Source organism: Argopecten irradians, chromosome 3 (assembly GCF_041381155.1).
Source record: "Argopecten irradians isolate NY chromosome 3, Ai_NY, whole genome shotgun sequence".
Lineage (NCBI taxonomy): Eukaryota > Metazoa > Mollusca > Bivalvia > Pectinida > Pectinidae > Argopecten > Argopecten irradians.
The window spans coordinates 68566864-68581023 of record NC_091136.1 but is presented as its reverse complement, the minus strand read 5'-3'; the positions used below and the strand labels follow the sequence as shown (position 1 = coordinate 68581023).

At 39.6% G+C, this 14160-nt stretch overlaps 1 protein-coding gene across 2 annotated transcripts in view; it reads right to left on the bottom strand.

Annotated features, from left to right (window-relative positions):
• Positions 1–9540: 9540 nt before the first annotated feature.
• The window catches only part of LOC138319420 (isoleucine--tRNA ligase, mitochondrial-like), an 82915-nt gene continuing 78295 nt past the window's right edge, over positions 9541–14160 (bottom strand). Inside the window, exons 13-15 of one of the 2 annotated variants that reach the window (XM_069262562.1) lie at positions 12097–12241; positions 10364–11457; positions 9541–9995 (exon numbers count right to left, since the gene is read on the bottom strand). In XM_069262562.1, coding sequence (XP_069118663.1) covers positions 11312–11457; positions 12097–12241 — 291 coding nt within the window. In that variant the 3' untranslated portion in view covers positions 9541–9995; positions 10364–11311. Of the gene's footprint in view, positions 9996–10363; positions 11458–12096; positions 12242–14160 lie in introns of those variants that run through there. The other variant, XM_069262563.1, reaches the window with a different exon arrangement.

The following is a 14160-nucleotide window of genomic DNA, read 5'->3' as shown; positions in this document are numbered from 1 at the left end:
GGAATGTGTATGTGACTGGTACACAGAATTAAATACGCCCTGTCACTTGATTCCTGGCTGAGGAGCTCCACAGGAATGTGTATGTGACTGGTACACAGAATTAAATAAGCACTGTCACTTGATTCCTGGCTGAGGCACTCCTGAAGAATGTGTATTTTCTCCTGTTCTTCTACATTGGTGCCCAACTATCAACTATAATCCATGGAAGGTGGTTTGAGAGTCTCGGGTTGATATTTAGGAATTCTCAAGAAACAAGGGGAGTAGAATAAAAGGAGCAGTTCGGTGTAGTTTGAACATAGTACGGTCTCTGTCATGTCAGCTGACAGAGCATGCTTCTTTGGTTTAGATGGTACAGCCTTTTTATCAAATCAAAGACCTGGGTTTGATTTCAGGTTGAAGCACTCAACAGGAATTAATATATAAATACTACCTGCATTAGAGGGTGACAGTGCCTAGTGTCAACCCCAGGATATTACTGTCACCCTCGACTTCGCCTTGGGTGACAGTGATAATCCGAGGTGTGACACTAGGCACTGTCACCTTCTAATGCAGATAAAATTTATTTTATCATACCAAAAGTCTAGACACAAAATTAGTTTCAAGTATTTGCAATCTATTGAAACATTTTAATTTATTGATATTTTAGCAAGAGTCGAACACTCACCGTTGGTAGTAAAATAGCATATCAGCTTCTACTCAGTAGCGCTTATTATCATTGCATTATAAAAAGAATACTCATAATAAACATTCAGTGAAATATTCTTCTTGTCTTGTCTTCTGCATTTGTTAAAATCTTCACGTTTTTATAAATCTCAATGAAATTTGGTTTCGTCCCATCGTCTTTTTACAACATAAGCAACGTCACAAAGACGCTTGAAATCACATGTCTCCTGTTCACCTAATTACCAACGACTTGATAATAACCAACATATAACGCTTGGATGGTAAGCGAAAAGGCGTAAACGGAAAGCTCCGTCCTTAATTAAAAAAAATAAAAATTGTTAAACAGACTTATTTGGCAAAACTATTACTAATCAGCTCCAGATAAATTTTGAAGCGTTGCTTCAAAAAACAAAGATGGCATCAAAAAAGAAACGAGTGCTCATCTTTTTTGGTTTTTGGGCGGTTAATATTTTGTACTGTCAAAGATACACTATCACCCATTGCTAGGGGGTTGCTACGAACATGACTATTGTCTCCTATTGTTCTAATGCTAACTGCTGTGTGATAGTGTAAACTACTGTCACGAGAGTGATAGTATGTGGGTTGGTTCACGAATATATAAATATAATCCAACAGCTATAAACAGTTGAAAGTTTATTTACACAAAAACGGAGACAGATAACCCTGAAATAAAAAGAACAATACCTGACAATATATAGGGACACATAAATGAACCGACTACTATATCTTCTATATTTATACTGTAAGGTATAAAATATAAACAGGTATCTATTTAATATATTATAATATTAAATTGTATTTTAATTTCCGAGTTACATATATTTACAAATAACATTTAATTTACAGTCACTTGACTCTATGCATTGCCCTAACCTCACCGACCACGTGCGGTCCTTTGTTATACATAATATAAAGCTTTATGGACAAGTTATTTAAAGAAGTTTTGATTATATAAAGTATATTAATTATATTGCATAGTGAAGAATAAGTTAATTACTTTATTTCTAGTTATACATTAAATAAACATACCTTTTAGTACTGTGGCCGTAAAGCACACATGTACAGTCCAGTGTCTATTTCCACGTAATGTGCGGACACGCTTCCTCAAGGGTGGGCGTGCACGTGCAAGGACAGGGTCATGCAGGGTCAATGTGACACACTCAACCAATCCATTCACTCGCCTCTCATACGTCATCATAACAACTTACACACACAGATTTACATGTACAGGACATTACATGACACAGGGACATGTAAATTCAGACAGACACAGGGACATGTAAATTAAGACAATACACAGCGCATGTAGTTAAAACACCATATATAATACATATTATATATATATGGTGAATTTAAACACCGCGACATTCTCCCCTGCAAAGGAAAATGACTCCTGGCATTTAAATCACCAAATGGTAAACATCACAGTTAAAATATTCATAGGAAAATCAATGAGCAGTACAGTATCCAGTATCCAAGTGATTGGGGCAATCCCTACCTACAAGGATTAAAGGATCACTGCTCACTGAACAGAATTTTTTTTTACCAATATTAGAAATCAATATTTACAAAATTTATCACCTTGGCCAGTGTCCCAAGGTAATATCCAGCATCTATAGCTTAATTCGAATTTCTCCTCTGCCAAGTGAAACAAAACATTCCTGATGCGAATATAATCTAACATTTATTATAATTGAATGTAAATTGCAATTATGCTACAATTCTACTTAATAAATGGTAAACCATAAGGTAATACACATTAGTAGCTGTAGAGATTAAATATAATTTTCACAATCAGGAGTGGTCTTGCTCACTATGACATTCTCCCACTGCTCTAAATGTCTAAACGTAGACCTCAGACCCAGAATTTGATGGCACCAAGGTTTCCATGAGCCATTCTCCATACAACTTAGGAGGTTTACAGGCTCGTCTGGACCTTGTAGCTGGAACTGAGTCTTGTGTCTGACCAACACTGCGCATGCCTGCAGCGTTAGAATTTCGACACACACCCCTGGTACCCTGTTTCGGAGAATTCCCTGTACCAAAGGTATTTGGTTGCACTGGTCGTTGCGCGCCAGCGACAGTGCGCCTGGGTCTCCTCGCAGGAATGACGTACCTGGGTGATTGACTTCCATCATCATCTGAGCTATCAGAGTCAGTAGTGGAGGAGGAACTCTCGTCAAACTGTATCCCGGGATTCTGATTCCGAGTTGTCTCCCTTGGTTCATCAGCACCCTGTGTTCTAGGTAGCCACATGAAAGGGAGGAGCAGGTTCCTATGCACAGTTTTAATAGGTCCCTGTCCTGACTCTTTCCGGATCTTATATACGGGCATATCAGCATTAGGTATACTAAGGATAATGTAGGGATCCTTAGCCCATTTATCAGCTAATTTCTGTTTGCCACATATACCTACGTTCCTCATCAGAACCCGGTCACCTACTTCTAGAGTAGCTTCCCTAACTCCCCTATCATACCTATCTTTGTACCTCTTACCCTTCCTATCGCTTTCAGCTGAGGCAGCTTTGTAGGCAAAGTCTAACCGACGCTTAAGCTTTTGGGCATAATTCTGGCGACTCCCTACAGTCTCAGAATCTGTATCGATGCCTAAAAATGCATCTACACTAAGTCTTGGGTGCCAACCAAACATTAGGTAATGAGGGGAATATCCAGTGGTCTCATGTTTTGTAGCATTATATGCGTGAACAAGAGGAGCCACGTAAGATTTCCAATTGGATTTTTGTTCTTCCTCCATTGTACCTAACATTTTTAGCAAAGTTTGGTTGAACCGTTCGACCATGCCATTGCCCATAGGATGGTAAGGGGTAGTTCTCGTTTTATCCACTCCAGCTATCTTGCAAAGTTCCTTAATAACTTTGCTTTCAAAATTCCTACCCTGGTCACTGTGGATTCGGGCAGGAAAGCTGTAGTGGACAATGAACTGTTCGTACAACACCCTGGCGGTGGTACTCGCTAATTGGTTCCTGGTTGGAATTGCCTGGGCATAGCGGGTGAAATGGTCAGTGATAACCAGCACATTTTCGTAGCCCCCCTTTGACCTTTCCAAGGTCAAATAGTCAATGCAGAGTAGTTCCATTGGTCGAGAACTTTGGATGTTAACCAACTCTGCTTTTGGGACAGTAGGGGTTTTTCTACGAATACACCTACCACAGCTTTCGACCCATCTATTTACCTCGGCATCAAAGCCAGGCCAAAAAAACCGACGCTTTGCCAACCAATTTGTACGGTCACGTCCCTGATGACCGACATCTTCATGCACTCCCCTGAGGACCTTCTCTCTATATGCCTCAGGAATGACTAGCTGCTGAATAGGGTCATTTTCAATGGTGGTGTTTCTATACAACACGCCCTTTCGCAGTTCAAACAGCCGCCACTCCCGCATATACTGCCGCACTTCCTCAGGTTCGTGTCTCAGAACACTCTTATCAGGTCGAACCCCCTCCCTGACAAAATGTATAACCCTCCTGAGATGTTTATCTAAGGACTGTTGTTTTTCCCAATCCACACCAGAGAGTTTTACATTACCCATATCTAGAGTGTCATTCTCTGTATCATTCTCTGGTTCTAGGGATGATGTGTTTGAGAGTACCACAGTTTCAGCTAATGGCAATTCCTCTCTCGTAGTCAAACAAGCACAGGAAACTGCTCTCACAACATCTGGGAAAACTTCCTCTAGCTGATATGGTCGCCTTGATAACCCATCAGCGTCCCCATTAAGACGGCCCGCTCTATAGACTAATTTAAAGTTATAGTTTGAGAGTGAGGCTAACCACCTATGGCTTGCTGCGTCCAGCTTTGCAGTGGTCGTCACATAGGTTAGAGGGTTGTTATCTGTACGTACCTCAAAAGTGTTGCCATATAGGTAATCATGGAACTTGTCAGTGAGGGCCCATTTGAGACAAAGAAATTCCAACTTATGAGCTGGGTAGTTCCTCTCGCTGGGACGTAATCCTCGACTAGCATACGCTATTACCCGTTCATGGCCCCCTTGATTCTGGTACAGTACAGCACCTAAACCTTCTATTGAGGCATCCGTGTTAACAATGAAAGGCTTAGTAAAGTCTGCATATGCTAACACTGGTGGAGATGATAAAAGACCAACAATGGTATCAAAAGCCTTCTGTTGACAACCCCCCCATACCCAGGGAATCTTTTTCTTTGGCCCCTTAACATTTTTGTGGGTACAGTGTCCAACAAGGAGATCGTTTAAAGGTTTTATGACTTTAGCATAATCCTTAATGAACCTCCTGTAGTACCCTGTAAAACCTAGAAAAGAACGCAAGGTTTTGACATTGACTGGTTCCGGCCATGTCTTTAATGCTGAAAGTTTCTCTGGGTCAGTTTGAATTCCTTTCTCAGAAACTATGTGGCCCAGGTAGCGCACATGAGTTTTAAAGAACTCGCACTTAGACCCTTTCAGCTTTAAGCCGTGTTTCTCAAGCCTTTCAAACACACCTTCCAGTCTTTTGAGGTGTTCCTCAAAGGTGTCTGAAAATATGAGAATATCATCTAAGAAAATTAAACATTCCTTAAGATGACTCTCACCCATACAGGCTTGCATTAATCTCTGAAATGTCGCAGGCGCATTAGTTAGACCAAACGCCATGCGGTTACATTCAAAGAAACCGAGTGGTCCGACAGAAAAAGCTGTCTTAGCCTTGTCCTCCTCTTTGATTTCGACCTGCCAGTAACCAGATCTCAAGTCCAGTTTACTGAAGTATCGCGAACCAATAAGGGAGTCCATGGTTTCCTCCACCCTAGGTAGGGTGTAAGCATCCTTAATGGTTTTCCCATTGAGTTTACGCAAATCAATGCAAAATCTCAGGGACCCATCTTTCTTTCGAACGAGGACCACATTCGAACAGTAGGGACTGTGAGACTCTCTGATAGCGTCAGAATCTAACATCTCTTTAAGATGTTGTCTCACTTCCTCATACATTCCTGGTGGAATACGACGATACGGTTCCTTAAATGGAACATCGTCTGAGAGTTTAATCTCGTGCTGCACCAGGTCTGTCTTCCCTAAATCCTTTGGGGATGTGGAGAAAATATGTTGCCACTTACCCAGTACCTGATATGCTCTCTCCAACTGCTCAGGAGTGAGATTATCCCTATTAATAGAGACCCCCAGTTTGTCCCACCATTCCCCCTCAGTCTTAGAGGATTCAGTATCCTTACTAGAGGGTTCTGGGGACCACCTGTCCATTACCTTCACATCTGTGAGATTACAGAGAGGCGATTTTGGTGATATAGTAATCGACTCCGTAGACAGATTACAGATCCGGACTGGTACTCGTTTAAGTCTTCCAGGTGCACATTCAAGTGACACTACCCTTGGACATACAACAAGGTTTCCGGATTGCAGAGAACTGCCCTGTTCTGTTACAGCCGTACGAAAATCACCATGCTTACGTACCAAGCCATGGACAGTCTTTACCTGGTTTGGACCTATGGACACTGGGTATGTATTGGCAGATTTCACCACCATGGGATTGTTAACACACACAAACTATCAACAGCAGACTGCCAGGCATCTGGAAATGTAGAATCAGAGCCAGTCTGTTGTATATCCCTACACATACGAATTATATTTGTGCCAACAATCACAGGAACTTGTCTGTTATAGTTGGTCATTGGTGTTACCAGAATAGGTACACAAAATTCACAATCAGACAGAAATGGAATAGTGATATCTGCCTAATATATCCTAAGTATGGTAACTTAGACCCACCTGCTCCAAATACTTTAAGATCAAAATCTTTGATATCCATCAGAACAGGCTTAGGATTCAGAGATTTGTAACATTTCTCTGAGACACAAGTGATCATAGAGCCACTATCAATGAGAGCAGAATATTTCTTCCCCCCTAGTATGATATGGTCAACATTAGAACCACCAACCATTCTATCATACAGAGTACTGTCTGTACTATTAGTGTTATCCGGGCTTGTCCTAACTACACCATCCCCCCATCTGCCCTACAACAGGGGAGGTTACTCTTTTGGCTCAGACTTTCCTGCTGAGGGTTTCTGGGCATTACCTTTATTCTGTTTCTGGTACCCATCGCTGCGTCCAGCCTTCCCTTTATTTTGGTTTGCCCCAGACTTACCATTACCCTCAAGCTTCTTTTCGAGGACCTTGATTTTGCTCATTAAGGCACTTACCTGGTTAGTGAGCTTGTCAAGTTTCGTGTCACTCTCTGAAACTTGTACAGGGTTATGCTGAGCTTTAGCCTTTTTTAGACTTATTGGTTGCCTTCTGAGCTGGGTTAAGCTCCAGGTCTACCGCTCTGACTTCCCTTAACAGCAAGTCATATGACTTAATGGAGTCATACTTGTGACGCGTCTGGCCTTTCAATTTGTCACAGCGTAAGCCAGTCCAAAATTTGGATCGGAGCATGTCGTCTCTGGCTGCAGAGTTTACATGTCCACTGTTAATGGCGAGCTGTAACAGTGCCTCGAGTCTGCACCCATAAGCGGTGACAGACTCCCCTTCTTTCTGTGTAGCAGAGTAAAACTGCTGTAACACAACTTCATTAGAAGCTACGTTTCCAAAGAAGGTGTCTAGTTTCCTTAAAATCTCAGACAAAGTTGCCCTAGGACCTAATGGTATAAGTGTCTGACGAGCAATACCCCTGAGTGACTTCCTGATGGCTTGGAGAATCAACTCTTCTGACAGGGTGCTGTCAGATGCTAAACACCTTACCTCATACCGCCAACCCTCATATGTGGTTTCACCACGCTGAGGTGATTCATCTCCAGAGAATGTGGAGATTTTCGGAACTTGAGGTAAAAGGTGTGTATCCCTTCTTTGAGGTGGTGGAGTGAGTGGAACTCCATATCCTCCCCCCAGCCCTGAAAATGGAGAATCACTAGAGTCATTACCCTTTGGAGGTAAAGGAGTACTAGTATTCACTCCCTCCCCACGTCCTACAAAATCAAATTTATAACCTGGGGAACCTACCATACCTTTGTCACTATTTGACTTTACCTGTGCAGGCAATACTGAGGCTGCAGGAGTCTTGACAGAACCAGGATCGTTTTGGCTCAACATACTGTCATACTCCACCTTGGTAAACAGGACATAGTCGTCATTCTGGCGCAAAAGGCTAGCCATGAGATCATAGTCTGCCTGATCCAAGTTGGATGATCCTGCGTTTGGCTTTGACATTGCCATGTTGTACAAAATACAAATTGAAATACAAAGTAAAAGTTAATAAGACAATGAATATAAACGATGAAATAAGTAGTACAATATCTAGTATCCAAGTGATTGGGGCAATCCCTACCTACGAGGAATACAAGATAACCACTTAATCATACAAATACAAACTTAAGGCAGAAATTTAAACACAATATGTACAAATAGAAACAACAAGTCTTTTCATCCAACACCTAGCTAGTAGTGGAGTAGGGTGGATTCCGTCCTTATACAAACTAAAATTCAGTGAAACCCTGGATTTATCCTGGTGTTTCGCCTTCCTGTACCTTACCAAGTCCAACCTGAGATGAGGTGAGCTGACACAAAGTTTATTATTGACTTGCGTAAGGAAACTATTCAATTCCAACACCCTGTCATTAAGGATGTCATCTTGATGTTGGAATGAATCAGGATTTGGATGTCCCTTGGATTTGTTCCACTCTTGAATAGAGTATGAAGGGATCTCCAAAAATACAAGTTGTACAGTAGGGAAATTGGAAACAATGGAAACAAACTTGTTGATAATAGAATGCAAATCAGAATTTGCAAATTCAGAAGTCTGGTGTCTTAGACTAATAAATTTCCCTTGTTTGACAGTAAGGTCGCATGTACCTAGCCAAACATATAACACAATATGTGGATAAGAAATGACTTTGACTGGAAGTTCAGTCTCTAGCCAACGAAGAAAATGTGTAAAACGACCACCTGGTTGACAATTAAATTCAATATTACAACATAAATTTTGCAATAAATCCAAATGACGTTTCAGGTAAAATCCCTTACTACTTGTAAGAACAATAGGTTTCTTCCTTATCACCACATGTGGTATAGGTTTATCAATAAATTTTTGTAGTTTACTACAACTCATAACCTACAGAGTATTGAAATGGGTATATGATATATACTAATAATATAGATTTAAACCTGTATACTCTAAGATAATATACAAAATGTACCCAGCAAAGTATATTACCTATACATAAACAGATTCAACAGAATATGTAGAAGTATCGATTACATATATATATATATATATATATCATACAATGCGCTGACATAAAACACATAGGACAAATACAACATTTACAAACCAATCTTCAGCAGCAGTTTCACTCAGCTCTTGATCTTCTGACACAATCCTCAAATTCCGCTACAGTGCAGTGCAGTGTGTGCAGTGTTAGTAGGTTGGGATTGTTAGCTGGGAAGCAAGCATGCAATATATGTAAATATAAGATAGTTTGAAATGTAAAGAAATATAAAAGTTTATCACATTTTACAGATTTAAATTTGTAGATGAATATCTATAAATTTTATAAAATGTTTACGATAATGTTGTTATTTATCTATTTATATAGTTAATTTAGTAATATTAGATATGATTTAGAGTATTTTATGTAGTATAATTAGATTCAAATGTAACCTACACTAGCATTTATATGTTTAAATCTAAGTGAACATTTGAAATTTAGTTATGTTTACTACGCTATGAGAATATGAGAATAGCCTACAGCATAAATACACATGAAACATCAAACAAATCAATAACAAATGCAATGAATAATATCAATAGTGAATACAATTGACAATGAAAACAAAAATATGTAAATATTTAAAGTCAAAGATAAACACGCGAACGATAAATGTCAACACTTGGAACGGCTCTCCACTGGACGATACAGAATGACAATCAGTTACAATCCAACGACGACAGCAGGAACTCCAAAGTAAACAGGATGACGACGACACAATCACGAATCCATGATGACAAGACGAAAATAAAGACGATGACAATCACAGGTAAACAGAAGACATCACAACCGGAAGCACATGTTGAATCGATGAGGTATCAAGTATAGAGTGATCTCCCCCTGACCATGCTTTCCGGTCCTCTAGGCTCGTATCACGTGATCACCCACGTGGTAAACTATGGGTGTTACGTTGTACGCCGGGCACTGCCTCCGTCGAACTATTACGTTGGGCGCCAATGTCACGAGAGTGATAGTATGTGGGTTGGTTCACGAATATATAAATATAATCCAACAGCTATAAACAGTTGAAAGTTTATTTACACAAAAACGGAGACAGATAACCCTGAAATAAAAAGAACAATACCTGACAATATATAGGGACACATAAATGAACCGACTACTATATCTTCTATATTTATACTGTAAGGTATAAAATATAAACAGGTATCTATTTAATATATTATAATATTAAATTGTATTTTAATTTCCGAGTTACATATATTTACAAATAACATTTAATTTACAGTCACTTGACTCTATGCATTGCCCTAACCTCACCGACCACGTGCGGTCCTTTGTTATACATAATATAAAGCTTTATGGACAAGTTATATTTAAAGAAGTTTTGATTATATAAAGTATATTAATTATATTGCATAGTGAAGAATAAGTTAATTACTTTATTTCTAGTTATACATTAAATAAACATACCTTTTAGTACTGTGGCCGTAAAGCACACATGTACAGTCCAGTGTCTATTTCCACGTAATGTGCGGACACGCTTCCTCAAGGGTGGGCGTGCACGTGCAAGGACAGGGTCATGCAGGGTCAATGTGACACCCTCAACCAATCCATTCACTCGCCTCTCATACGTCATCATAACAACTTACACACACAGATTTACATGTACAGGACATTACATGACACAGGGACATGTAAATTCAGACAGACACAGGGACATGTAAATTAAGACAATACACAGCGCATGTAGTTAAAACACCATATATAATACATATTATATATATGGTGAATTTAAACACCGCGACACTACCAAATATCTCTCGACCAATCAGAATGCAGGATTCTCACTTGAGGTATAATAATGTGTATTATCCCTTATATCTACAAATATATGGCAGTGGTTAGATTAAATAGTGGGTATAGCAGTATATCTGATTCAAGATAAAAGTACTGACAGAATGTTTAAGGCTAATATTGTTGTCTCATTTCTTTATTGCAATAAATTTTCCTGTCTAGGACAAGAGGAAGACATTTTCCTGTCTGGGACAGAAAGAAGATGTCATTTTCTTATCACACCCGTAAGTATCCATCCAGTTATACAGTCATCCTTCAGATCTGTAGCAGACACATCCTTCAGATCTGTTACAGACACATCCTTCAGATCTGACACATCCTTCAGATCTGTAGCAGACACATCCTTCAGATCTGTTACAGACACATCCTTCAGATCTGACACATCCTTCAGATCTGTAGCAGACACATCCTTCAGATCTGTTACAGACACATCCTTCAGATCTGTAGCAGACACATCCTTCAGATCTGTTACAGACACATCCTTCAGATCTGTAGCAGACACATCCTTCAGATCTGTTACAGACACATCCTTCAGATCTGTAGCAGACACATCCTTCAGTAGTTTCACTCCCAACCATTAGATAACACTGACAAGCACCGTTCACAAGGTGATCTCCGTTTGTCGGCAGTAAAACGACGACATCGATCACAGATATATTTCCTGGCTGGAGTCAGCAAAAGTACATATTCCTCTGGCATCTTTACTCCTTCTGGTAAAACAACAGTAACACAAAACAGCCAATCAGAATTACATCAGTAACACAAAACAGCCAATCAGAATTACATCAGTAACACAAAACAGCCAATCAGAATTACATCAGTAACACAAAACAGCCAATCAGAATTACATCAGTAACACAAAACAGCCAATCAGAATTACATCAGTAACACAAAACAGCCAATCAGAATTACATCAGAATTACATCAGTAACACAAAACAGCCAATCAGAATTACATCAGTAACACAAAACAGCCAATCAGAATTACATCAGTAACACAAAACAGCCAATCAGAATTACATCAGTAACACAAAACAGCCAATCAGAATTACATCAGTAACACAAAACAGCCAATCAGAATTACATCAGTAACACAAAACAGCCAATCAGAATTACATCAGTAACACAAAACAGCCAATCAGAATTACATCAGTAACACAACATAAATCAGAGTTTTATCCCTTACACAAAATAATGAATCAGAGATTCGGCATTATAAAACATATAGAGTCCAAGAACTAGTTTTCTCACTCAAATATTTTACAGTAACAGTTTTAAGATGACACATCTAAACGTAAAAATGTCAAAAAAACAACGTTGGTTAAGAGGGAATATGCTTCAGGTACTCACCTATAACAGAAACTTTACTGGCTCCATTGAGAACAATACAATCATCAGGGACAGTGTCAGGGGCGACCGTTGTTAGGTGTGTGTACGATGTCTGTAAAATTTCTGTCAGCGAGGAAGTAGCAGACGACACTTCAGATTGGAATTCCTACAGATATACAGAGTTACTGACAATATTTCAGTGAGGAAGCAGCTAACTTCAAACAAGAACTCTTACAGAAACAAAAAGATTTACAGTGAAAATTTTAGCAGAGAATTGGCAGACAACACTTCAGACAAGATTAACCGAAACAATTTAGTAGAGGATGACACCTTCCTGCAACAAGAGGCCCATGGGCCTAAACGGTCATCTGACTCATGGCACAAAACAACAAAGTCACAGTATAAAGTAATGGTTAAAGATTAATATTAACAATACAAGGAACTCCTTAATTGAATATGTAAGTTTCTGAAATAGGTAAATGTCATTTGTTGAACAAACTTTGTAGCCCTTCATCCATATATGGTTGTAACCCATTCAAGGATTAATATGAGGAGTCGTCAGATTTTAAAGCCAAATTTCAACAAAGCTCCCATTTTGGACCTCCGCCGTACTATCCCCATGGGTCTTAGCTCGGTCCTTTATAAAATATGATTGTCCTCACCTAAAGTTCCCCCTTCTGAATCAATTAAAACCCCTATAGACCAATTTTCATTGAGATCAGAGACTGAAACCTGAAAACAGGAAGTGGGCCAGTGGCCATCTTGGAATACCAAAATCTTTACGAAAATGTTTTCATGTTGTTCGGCATCAATTAAAACCCCTATAGACCAATTTTAATTGAGATCGGAGACTGAAACCTTAAAACAGGAAGTAGGCCAGCGGCCATCTTGGAATACCAAAATCCTATAAGAAAATGTTGTATGTTGTTCGGCATCAATTAAAACCCCTATAGACAAATTTTTCATTGAGATCGGAGACCGAAACCTGAAAACAGGAATTGGGACAGCTAAAATTAAGAAAATTTGCCATTTTGGGGCCCCACCCCTCAGCCCCTAGGGGTCAGACCAGACTCATTTATATAAAATATGATTGTCCTTCCCCAATGATGTTTCACACCAAATATGGATGAAATTCATCCAAGGATGAAGGAGGAGTAGGATTTTAAATCTAAAATTAAGAAAATTTGCCCTTTTGGGGCCCCATCCCTAAGCCCCTAGGGCTCAACAAGGCTCATTTATATAAAATATGATTGTCCTTCCCCAATGACGTTTCACACCAAATATGGATGAAATCCATCCAAGGATGAAGGAGGAGTAGGATTTTAAAGCTAAAATTAAGAAAATTTGCCCTTTTGGGGCCCCACCCCTCAGCCCCTAGGAGTCGGACCAGGCTCATTTAAACAAAATCTGATTGTCCATCCACAATGATGTTTCACAACAAATATGGATGAAATCCTTCAAAGGATGAAGGAGGAGTAGGATTTTAAAGCTAAAATTAAGAAAATTTGCCCTTTTGGGGCCCCATCCCTCAGCCCCTAGCCCTAGGGGTTGGACCAGGCTCATTTATACAAAATATGATTGTCCGTCCCCAATGATGTTTCACACCAAATATGGATGAAATCCATCCAAGGATGAAGGAGGAGTAGGATTTAAAAGCTAAAATTAAGAAAATTTGCCCTTTTGGGGCCCCACCCCTCAGCCCCTAGGTGTCGGACCAAGCTCATTTATATAAAATATGATTGTCCTTCCCCAATGACGTTTCACACCAAATATGGATGAAATCCATCCAAGGATGAAGGAGGAGTAGGATTTTAAAGCTAAAATTAAAAAAATTTGCCCTTTTGGGGCCCCACCCCTTAGCCCCTAGGAGTCGGACCAGGCTCATTTAAACAAAATCTGATTGTCCATCCACAATAATGTTTCACAACAAATATGGATGAAATCCATCCAAGGATGAAGGAGGAGTAGGATTTAAAAGCTAAAATTAAGAAAATTTGCCCTTTTGGGGCCCCACCCCTCAGCCCCTAGGTGTCGGACTAAGCTCATTTATATAAAATATGATTGTCCTTCCCCAATGATGTTTCA